The 11,594-nt window shown below is 42.3% G+C and overlaps 1 protein-coding gene across 2 annotated transcripts in view; it reads left to right on the top strand.

Annotated features, from left to right (window-relative positions):
- The window catches only part of slc25a21 (solute carrier family 25 member 21), an 80,442-nt gene that overhangs the window by 47,061 nt on the left and 21,787 nt on the right, over nt 1–11,594 (top strand). For both annotated transcript variants that reach the window (XM_031847808.1, XM_031847807.1), the window contains one exon: nt 6,409–6,457. In XM_031847808.1, coding sequence (XP_031703668.1) covers nt 6,409–6,457 — 49 coding nt within the window. The remainder of the gene's footprint in view (nt 1–6,408; nt 6,458–11,594) is intronic.

The raw sequence follows: 11,594 nt of genomic DNA, 5'->3' as shown, positions 1-11,594 counted from the left end.
CCCCCCCCCCTACTTCCCAGATGTCTTGAGCTATTACTTTTTTTTTTTTTTAGATATGTAAATTCCAACATAATCTGTTCCCTCTCGCTAGTGTTTGGTTTAGGACAGAAGAGGAAAGTTAGAGGGGGCGCATAAATCATTTTTAGTAATGGTTGCCTGCTTTCGCGGTAATTGATTTTTGTACTCTGTTTTTTTCATTATTCATATTTAATAGAACTACAGATATTCCTTTCTTATGCCATCATTGTACAAAATGGTTTATACTAAATTTCAAATTGAATGTTATCATTTTGGAAGTGTTGCAGCGCCTGTTTGCCTTACAAACAGGTTTGGCTCCAAGGCCGTATTTCAATACTGTAGTTTGGCTCACTTGGTAGTAACTATAGTTTATTGGCCTCACGCAGGCTTCATGTTATTTGGATACCTCTTTATGTTACATTTATTACATCCACTTCCCTGATTCGCCTTCTTGCCAACTGAACTGTTTTCTTACAAATAATTGTAAGTTATTGTCATAGTCCATTTATTTTGTATTAAACTAACACAATAAATATCCCATAAACATGTAGCCAGACAGGCTCTAATTGTTTGTTGTAAAAGCTAAGCCCGAATAACATCAACACAACCTGGTATAATGTTTGAGGAGTAGCAGGTTGGGTTTGTATAAAAGACATTTAAGTCTGAAAGGTGAAAATATGCTCTTTGCAATCAAAATATGAATTGTTTTCATCTTGTTGGTTGTCTGTGTCAACTCCCTGGAGTTTGTAATCCTGCGCATGTTTTCATCCTTTATATGTCACCATGCCATTCTTCATTCTTTCACCTCTGCTGTACTTTTATCCGGGCGTTAAAAAGAATTAATCTGCGTTTCTAAATCACAGCACCTGGCCAAGTCGCTGATGGATATCATGTTGGCTTTGTTACCTCAGATGACAAATTGCGAAGGAGCAGCAGCTCGCAGGGTTTGTTTAGCATTCCAGATCCGATGTGTTTTGAAAAGTATTAATGGAGGACATGGAGGCATGACTTATCACCTGCAGGTTCAGTCAGGAGCTCTTGTCAAAACCAGAGTGGGCCTGTGAGGGGAAACTTTGTCATCGTGACACTCCTATGCTTCATCTCAGGTCTCGTAACACCAGGACGAGCTGCGATATTCTGCTTTGGCTCTCAATGAACCAAGAAATGTATCGTGTAATACAATGTTTTTAAAACAATTAGCAATGTTTATCTTCATTTCTGAATTACATTATTTAAAAAAAAAATGCAATTTACTTTTGATGTTGTTAGTCTTCTTAACCAAGGACAAGAAGTCAATGTCATGTTTAATTATGCAGCTGTAACTTGTTAATAATGAAATTCTCCATTATTTTATGAGCATGATTAAAAAAAAAAACTATCATTAGCATATTTAAGAAAGTAGAGTGTAAGCTATGATAAGACACTGTAGCCTTTACCAGGTCAAGTAAGCGTGTGAAATGAGCGAGCAGTATGTCTCTCATGTATTAGCCCATTTAACTGGGGGAGCTGTGCTTCCTGTGGCAGTGAACTTCTCCCTGTGGCTGCTGGGAATTACAGTCATTCAGTGTGTGTCTTGGTATGATGGATGACACCTGCACCCGTTGAGCAATCGCTCCCTGGCACACTATTGTTTTTCTTTTTCTCACTTTTGCGTGGGAGCAAACTGTGTGCATTCTCCAGCCAAAACCAACTCCGATAATCATCTCATCTGCGTGATGTATGATCTTATCTCTTTGGAAGACAAGTTATCGGAAAGGACTGGAATGTCTTGCCAATTCCGGCCTAGTGAGGCTGTACTTGTTGGATCCGTCCCAGAGGCCTACTGCAAAAATCCCTCCAGCTAAACCAGGAGTGATGCAGCACTTTTTAACACCCGGCCCCATCGTTTCTACCATATGGTCTTCTTATCAAATACTCCAAACAAAAGCCAAATTCCAATGCAGTTAAAACACTGCATATAATGTCAGCTCTGTGCAACAACAAAACCAGACGCCGAGTCAAAACTATGTTGTTACAGTATGAAATCTCACTGTATCCTTGTAGCTCATTTGTTTGTACTGTACACTGCGGCTTGGCACAGAATGCCTTTGTGGCAAATGGTAGTCTTTCAGTGTACACGTAAGAGTGTGTCTTAACGGCTGTGCTCCAGACACTCTTTTGTCATTAGCTCTTGTTCCTGACTGAGTGTTTCTGTGTGTCTGCAAGGCGCTGAATGACTAGCATTGTGGTTCAGACACAAAAGAACCTTCAAATACTGGAATCTCCCAATATGTCACTCACTGATGCCTAGCAAAGGAATATACGTCAACCAGATGGCAGGTCACTGTGATAATATGCCCCTCCTCCTCTCAGCTGGGGGAGGCTGGATGTCTGCAGGAGGAGCTGGAGACCAGAGAAGGGAAGGCTGAGTGAAGCAACTCAGCAGCATCATCATCATCATCATCATCATCATCTCCTTGGTTTGCCCTCACCATGCTCGGTGCATCTGAGGCTGTAGAGGGGTGTGAAGTGCTCCCGCGAGTGTGTGGGTTCACTGCTGCCGCGCTCTGTGATTAAACAGCAGTATGTGCTGACAGCTGGAGTGGAAGAGCATGATGCACTGGGGCACAGTGGCGCAAGAAGCTGCCTCTCAGTGGTGTCGAGGAAATTACATATTTGGTTTCTTGGGGGCCTTGATGCAGTTCCATGACAAGGCATGGAACGATGAGAACATTTCATGTCACGATTATCCTCGTCAACACGTCACCATTTTATCCCGATAATCATCATTTTTTTCAGTAAATATCCTTTTTAGTTAAAAACATACTATCATAAATAAACTAATCATTACATCCCCCTGCATAAATTAAGCATCAAAAAATATCATTATTGTGAGTATATTCTTTCTGAAACAATAATTCCTGTATGTTTGTACTACTTCAGGCTGATCAACCTTCATTTTGAACAGAACCCTCTGTAAAGTTTCGTAACTGCATCTTGCACGGTTGCATTGCGATGACAAAAACTGTCAATAGGCTCCGACACAGCCAGAGACAAAGACAGAGACACACCTGGCAAAGTAGTCAAAAGGGCTTCTGTGAGAGTTCCAGCTAAAGTAGGTGTCTCTACAGACTCTCAAATTAAAAACAATACCAGAGTCGCTGTCCCGGCTGGTTCACTAATAGCCTCAAAATATCAAGATGTAATGCAGCGACAGGTTGCATCCTTTGTGGATCTGTCATCAGTTCTATAAATGCAACGCCCTCTTCTGCAGTATTTTTCGTCATTTGATTGACAAGGCACACAAAAGCATTTTCTCGACTGGAAAAACCTTGAACTGTTGCTGTTGTGACATTTCCATATACAGCACGGATAAGCTTTGTGACTGGAAGTTGTCAGAATGCATTCTGGGACATGAAGGTAATCACTAAAGTTACCGTCTGAGGGTGATTTGTTTCTTTAATTGACTAAATCAAGACCTGTACTACATGTCATACAAAGCTCAATTTCAGATTGTGGTTGCACTTTCTGTTGTTTTAGTTTTCCCCCTACAGCCTGTCAAGTCATCTGCCATCAGCTGTTCTTAAGGTGGAAGATTGATGCCAAAGTAAACACAGCCTAGTTTGGCATTCATGCTAGTCATTGCTTAATCCTTGTGCAACTGACATCCTGGAGACATCACATGCATTGCTAACTGACGTCAACCCCCGCATCTAAAGACGCTGGCTCGTAGTGCACCCAGACACAAATTCTCGACAGCCTGAGAACTGAACTCAACACGCTGAACTAATCACCGTATCTGAATGGCACAGCAGGGCAGGCCCGTTAATTAGTAAAGAGTGTTAACTACTGTTACCTTTCTAAGTTAATGAAGCATTTGGTAACCTGTATCCTTTAGAGTTCCTGTAATCTGAGGTTTACGATGAGGCCCAAAATCTAGTGTGAATCATTTTAAGTGACGTATCCAGATGTGCACAGCTGCTCTGGTCACTTGCAGGTACACGTAGCCTCTAGCAGTGCACTCCTTTTGATATTTGACCGAAATATAATTTGGATTGTTTTATAGCTTGTTGATGATGGAAATGCAGACACGTGACTTCCACCATAATAATCTGAGACTTAATGTTATTTTACTGCTGCTGTTGTTTCAACTCTGTCGTATTTTCTGTATTACTTTCCGGACTTTAAATCATTTTATACCTTTTTCAGGTTACAAATGTAAGAGACTCGCACCTTACCTGTTAAAACAGCAACAGTGCAACTAATAATTAATGGCAGAATATTATCCTAGAAAAACAGGATGTTGTGCACCTGGTAGTCTAATCATAACGGATCAAGAGGGATTAAAGAACCTTCAAATAGTTACTGACAATAACAGCAGTTTTTGCAAATTGCTATTCGCATTGGTGGATCATTTTTACATACCCAGTAAAAATCTGGATTGAGTTCCCTAAAGGGATATATTGTCCAGTGTTAAACTACCAAATAGTAATGTAAAGTATGGTCTCCAGCTTTATCGGCTACAACAATAAGAGTTATGTTAGAAATAATAAGCGGATGATTCAGTATATGATTTGGTAGCATTACAATGACGGCGGCTTTTCTGCTGCCTAAAGAGTACAAAAATACAAAAGGTTAGGTAATCCAAAAACTAGAGTAAACGTGAAGTAAAAGATCAAAATACATCTTCCACCACTAGCTTTTTGCCAATAAGCTATCTTCGTTTGGAGAGACTGTGAGACCTAAGAACTGAGTGTTCCGTTTCTATGAGATGGCAGAAGCTTTCCTTTTTCCCAGACTTTACTCTCCCACCCCGCATCACCTGTTGGAGCATGTTCGGTCACTTCCCAGCATCTTTGTGTTTGCACAGGCTGATCGAGCAGGTTTGGTTTCATTGTGTAATCTCATTACCTGCTGAAAGATTTGATGTGCCTCATCTTCACTACAGGCCGATAAATAGCAATGCCAGAAAACGATGCGTCCAAAGCCGTCCTGTTACCTTTTCAGTGCAGTATCATTAAACAACCGTAGTCGGGTCAACTGAGCGGTAACAGATGGAGTTCTGTTTGACTCTTGCCTGCTGGTAGCTTGGTTCAGTAGTTCTTGGTCCTCCCATTCGTACATTCAGATGCAACTGTAGACAAAGTCATTTTTTTCTGTGGTATTTGTGATAATTACTTCTCTGGGGAAAAAAAACCAGAGGACGCACCTTTTTATAGACAATATGTTTAATTGAGCTAATTAGAAAGAATCCATATTGACCGGCAGCTGTGTACAGACACAGTGGAATCTGCATGGCACCAGGAAAGGGATGTAGTGAGAAAAAGTCAGAAGGCCTCCATGCCAAAGCAGTGGCTTTTTCAACACAGATGCACATAGTTAGCGTGTGTGTGAAACCTCAGAGGCCCTCGCTGATCAACCCGGCTGCATTGGTTCGCCAGCTGCTGGCTCATTGCTGATGTTACTGGGTTTGCACGGATGATATGGTCGGTGGCTTCGGCTCTTCAAAATGCCGAGAATTATAGTCGCTCACAGGAATTTTGGAATTCAGACCCATGGTCTTGCAAAAATGCCACAAGACTCAAAACTGGTGGTTGGCATTTAAGTTATTGCAGAGTGACAATCAGCGTGATGATACGGTTCTGGTAGAAAGTTTGCTGGCGCTGGTTGTCTGTCCAAAACCATACGGTAGCAACAAAAAGTGCATTTGTCCAACAGTAAAACTTTAGGAACTAATTTTAAAGGAAAGAGGAAAAAAATGTCATGAACAAGCATTCACTGACTTTTGCCCATATTAGCAGTCTTATTAGGTTATTTTAAGTAGAACTGTCACACTTGACATAAAACATCATATTTATTTGCTGTCTGATCCTGCAGGGCTTTAAGATATATGTGCCGTTCAGTTGTACAAGTTCATATTGGCTCAATTGGTAGTTTTAACTGGTGAACAGCAACATTGTAATGTGCATAGCTGTAAGAGTACGCGGTACAAAGACTAGTCAGGAGGAACAAACAAGCCCTCTATGACTACAACTAATTATTGTCATCAATTGATCTGGCAATTATTTATTCGTTTTTTGTGTTATTGTGTTTAATTATGTTATTTACTGTGGTCAAACTTCTTCGTATTACTTCATCCAACAGTCCAACAATCCTAAAATATTCACTCAACATTGATATAAACCAGAGAATACCAACAAATCCTAACATTTGAGAAGCTGGAATTGGCAACTGTTTAGTATTTTTGCTTGACAAGTGACTTGAAATAATAACACTGTTGTGCTCACAACATCAGATATTTATGGAAAGAAAGATCTCCGAGAACTGTCCTGAGATCTGAGAACATAACAACCAGCACTCACCTCAATGTTCATGGTTATTAAAGTGACTTATCCTGTTTCTGCCATTCAGGTCTGGTAGAGATCTGCTTGATGCATCCCCTCGATGTAGTGAAGACAAGGTAAGCCACCCATTCATAACTTGACAACTCATACATGAACTCGTATTTCGTGTAACTTTAGCTAATGCATAATCTTCATACAAGAAAGACATTTTTAATCCACATCTGCCTTGAATCCTCTTGGTGGGTGTTTGGGTCTGTGTGTAGTGGAGTTCCCAGCATACCAGGTCTTTTTTCTTCTTCTTCTTCTTCCCCAGCTGGCCAACTCTGCGCTCATTCTCCTCACAAGTGGGCAGCAATGCCAAGAGCCTTAGATGTGGAAAATTAAATGCATCATTTAACCATTCATTCCCCCCACCATGTTAACATTAGACGTTTTTATTTTTCACCTTATCACATATTTTAAGAATACATACTTTTTTTTCGGAATGGCCTATTGAAAGAAGGTGACTTGCAGGATCAATCACTCAATGAACTCTGTGTCTAATATCTTGTGTTCCGTTAGCATCTCTTCTTTGTGTGTTATGCAAGAGTGGCAGCAGTCTTGAGCTGTAGAGTGATCAGGAGCCTCACACCACAGTGTCTCGGCCGGCCATAAACAGGTCGTGGGCTACTACTAAAGCTTTATAGTCTTTCACAGGCCTAGCCAAGACCTCTGGCTTCGGTTTGTACCCCCCCCACCCTGCCCCATTCACTACTTGTCAGTAAATTGTGCTGCTTTTTTTGTCATTTACGGCAGCAGTTTCTTGGTAAATAAATTGCTTGGCGTGCCTTTAAAATAAAAGTGAGATGGTTGCACTTTGAAGGCCGTGCCACCACCTGAACACAGAGAGGGAAGCGCAGGGATAAAAGCCAGAGGTGAGCGGTGGTGTATTAGTCGACATTTGATACTTTGAAGGCACACAGTGTGATTTATTGTCACGTGTAGAAACTATGGGGGTTTATTACAGGTAAGGCTTGCGCTCTGCCTGTCTGTCCTCACACGGGGTCAGGGTTAAAAGTGCACTCACTATTTTCTTTGTAACGCTCTTCCTTAAAAAGTGGTAAAAGGCGCTCTAAAGTTGGACAGGTTTATCTGTTTTTCTGTTTGTGTTGCCATGTGTTCATGTCGACAGGCTTTCTGTTGCTGGGAACGGGTCTGTGTAAATTGATTCCTTTTGGTCATGATCTGGGTTTGTTTGCTTTATTAACAAAATGAACAAACAGAATCGTCTTTCTTCTTTTTAATTGGCAGCTTTAGATGTCATAAAAGTGTCTAAACACCAGGAGGTTGCTGCTTATTTTGATGGCAGACATCCACCCAGAAACACGCCGTACCCGTGTATACATGCAATCATATTGTACATGCATGTTCACACACTTTAACATACCCACATGAATTCATAAACCAAGCATACATACCAGCTAATTGGGACACTGAGGGAGCGGAAATCTATTAGCAGGAACCTTGGAGCCGAGAGTCAGACACACCTTCACTGGGTCTCTCTCTCTCTCTCTCTCTCTCTCTCTCTCTCTCTCTCTCTCTCTCTCTCTCTCTCTCTCTCTCTCTCTCTCTCTCTCTCTCTCTCTCTCTCTCTCTCTCTCTCTCTCTCTCTCTCTCTCAGGCATGGCTCTTATTAGGCACCGGCTCCTGCTTTAATGTCCACCGGTCCAAATTGAACAGCAACTGGAGTATATTTACTTTTTTCCACAAACTCAGAATCAAAGGGATTCTCTCCCCCCCCTTTCTTTCTCCCTCTTTTTTTTTTTTTTGCTAGGTAAACTTGACTAAATGCGTACCTGCCTGGGAGCTGATGTTTACCTATTTTCCAAATGTGGGTTTATCTTTCTCCTCTTCCTCCGAGGGAGAGGAGGAGGGGCAGTGCATTTCAGATCTAGAATTAGCTGCAGTAGTTGGCATAGAGGCATTGCCACTAGTAGCTAAGTACTGCTGTTATGAATCAAAAATATGTCGGGAGAATTTGACAGCTTCTTCCTTTTAAATAAAAAGTGCTGATTCACCGACCAAGATGATTGTTTTTGTTCCTTATGACAAAAGTATCAGCTCGGTATTAAAAATACTGTTGGGATAATGATAGAGAGTATTTGACTAGACCACACTAGACATTGCTTTAGATGTAAAGTAAACATCTTGTCAGACTTTGTGCCTTTGTTGTTGCACTTTACTCCCTGTTGAGAGCTCATTGACCAGTTGAGCCATGACCCCTGTAACTCACCTTTGCTAACAAGTACATCTTTCTTACATCTGAGGGACTCCTGCAGAGCTCACCTTCCATCGGGTGTGACTTACTACCTCTTTCATCGTCGTGAAAGAGTTGAACATGAACAAATTTCTAATAAGTTCAGCGACGCAACAAACAGGCTGGTAGAGGTTCTGTGCGTTTCTTGAGATTTATTTACTGGACAAATGCCTAATAGCATCAGCTGTAGTGTGAAGAGACCTTTTTGTGCTTGTTTTGTCGGAAATAACAGACCAAAACCCAAAGCTGTTCCATTCACGATGATATAAATCAGAGAAAGGCACACACACAGATTCTGACCAAACTCTGTGTCAATAAAAGCTCATCAGGTTGGATGAAGGCAAAATAGCCGGGATGTTTAGAATGGTATATCGGAGAAAAGTTGTGTGCCATGATTTGTTTTTATGAACTATTTCAAGTTTAGGACAACTATTTACTACACATGTAACTTCTCATCGGAAACAGTTGCGTTTCTTGTTCTTTGTTTTCTTATCGTGAGTAAATCCGGTTAATAATCCGCCCAATATGTAAATGTTGCCTTCTTCACACAAAGTAAACCGTTAATTGCCCCCTCCCTCCTCCGTGGGTGAGGGCAGGAATGTGGGGCTGAAGGTGGAGGGCGCGATGCGGTGTGGGGAAGCCAGTCGTTGGTTGAGCAGAAAGAGAGACGGTGGGACCAGAGTTACAGCTTTTCATTAACCTGGAAACCACCTAGTTACATGGTTCATGGGCTGGTCTCAGCTCACTTGGAGGTAACAAAGGGTGTCGGGCGGCACTTTCTGCAGGGGGCTGTGTGCTCGGGGCACCCCATCTGACTCTGATCAGGTTCTCCCTCTCATTAGAGAGTTGCACTGAGCCTGCATTTCCCTTCATGTCGAGATCCTATTACATGGAGCTCCACCCTTATACACATTCATGCGCAAACATACTCGCTCTCATCTAAGCAGCTTCCCATCACCCATTTTACTTCCAGCCAAAGAGTGAAACCACATCTTCCTCGTGTTCGTGTCTCCCTGAGCAACTTCTCCCGTCATCGTGAACTTCTTGCGGTTTCTACGCCGTGCACATGATCCGATGTGTTTGCACAAAATACATCTCTTGACTAAGCCACTCCTTCTTTGCCTCTGTTCTCCCTCTGCACCCACACTTTCTTTCTCTCTAATGCTTTCCCGTTCTGATTCCTCCTCTTCTCGTCTTTTCTCTCTCTAAGATATCCACTCTTCTAAACTCCTCGCACTGAGCACTAACCGTTTCTACTGTTTTTACATTCTGTCTTCTATCGTTTTAGCTTTTCAGCAACCATCTGAGTTGCTGAAACTCAGCCTGTTGCATTAGCCACTACTCCAGCTAATATAAACCATACTGTGAAACAACATTGTGTTAAGAGCATTGTTTAAACTGCCATCATTCCATCTGTTTGTAGTGTGTTGAGCGATTGTGTAATGTTGTTTTAAATCCTCGTTGTACATGTGTTTCAGAAGATTTGTATTGAATTATGCAATTCGGCAAATTGTATTGTATGACATGGCTGTCAGAGTCATTGCAAACCACTAAGCCTTCCAGTAGCCTGTTTCAAGCCTGATTAGAAAAACCTGGTACTGGCCCTTGCTCGCGGCGGTATCCATGGCAACACTACCTCCATTTGGTCACAGCATGCATGAAAGTGTGTCCCACTTGGGGGGCTTGAAAGTGATCTTTGATGAGGGCTTTGACAGATGACGTCCAGTCTTTTTGGGGAACGTGTGATGGCGCTGAGGATGGCCCAAAGGCTTCACCCCTCCCTCCCGCCTCCCACCTCCCACCTCCGTTTGCCCCCAACTGCTTGGTGAACCCCAGTGCACTTATGGAGGAATCCCTGACACAACCCTCAAACAGCAGGGCACAAAGCGGCACCAGCCTGATGGCTGATCTTGCCTTGTAAAGGAGCAGGCGGGTCAGCGGTCGTCGAGCAGGCTCCTAATCCCTCCGGCGCTGAGAGACTGCGGGGCAAGACTTTGCTCACAGTGTAAAGCCAAAAACACATGCAGCGTATGTTTAGGATGAACCCAGCTCAGTCTGTGCTTCGCTTCATTGCACAAGCATTAGAGAGGGTGAGTCCAGTGCACAAGGTGGAGAACAAGTCCTTTCATGAGCGCAGCATTTTTGGCAGGATTAAAAAAGGATGCCTTGGCATTCCAGTCACACTCTCTCGGATGATGCCTCAGTCTTCTGTATGAAATATGTGGCTTAATTTAATTTAATATGGAACATTTTGATCATGGGCAAGATATACAGATGAATAAATGGGCCTATGTATCTACCCACCAGCCCATCAACCCCAAGAGTTACATCCATATTGAGTCATTCCTCACCTCATGATTTACATTTAATGCCAATGCAGGAAGCTGTGTGTCCTCTGTGAGGACAGAAAGTAAGGGTGTGTCCGTTGGGGTGATGGGATGGACCTGTAGCACGTCCAACAATCATGCAGGTAAAAGTTCACATCCATCACAGAAAATGAATACACAGAAGTGGGTCACAATGTGTTTTTTGCCGATATACAGGAAATGAGTTAGTGACTGCTAGATATGAGGATACTGTTCAAGGCACATCCACTCCGGGAATTGGCCGCATCCTTTACAGCTTCAATGTAGCCTAAGCGGACATTATGACCATGTGACATTTTTTACGTAACAATTGGACATCCTGGTGGTCCCAGCATTATATGATGCATATGATGTAACTGCAACGTCATTTCTATTCACCTTTTTAGTGTCAACTATCTAATAAAAGCAAAATGCCAGAAAAATAAACTTTTAAAAGCTAACCCATTACTTTTAATGTTGTGACAGATGTTGCTGCAGTCACAAATGGATGACTAAATCAGAGATTTCACTTTAGATAGAGGTGCACATAAAGAGCAGATGTGCATGTGTGTGTGTGTGTGTGTGTGTGTGTGTGTGTGTGTGTGTGTGTGT

Source organism: Anarrhichthys ocellatus, unplaced genomic scaffold (assembly GCF_004355925.1).
Source record: "Anarrhichthys ocellatus isolate YVR2014 unplaced genomic scaffold, GSC_Weel_1.0 scaffold7, whole genome shotgun sequence".
NCBI lineage: Eukaryota > Metazoa > Chordata > Actinopteri > Perciformes > Anarhichadidae > Anarrhichthys > Anarrhichthys ocellatus.
This window is presented reverse-complemented; position numbering and strand designations above follow the sequence as displayed.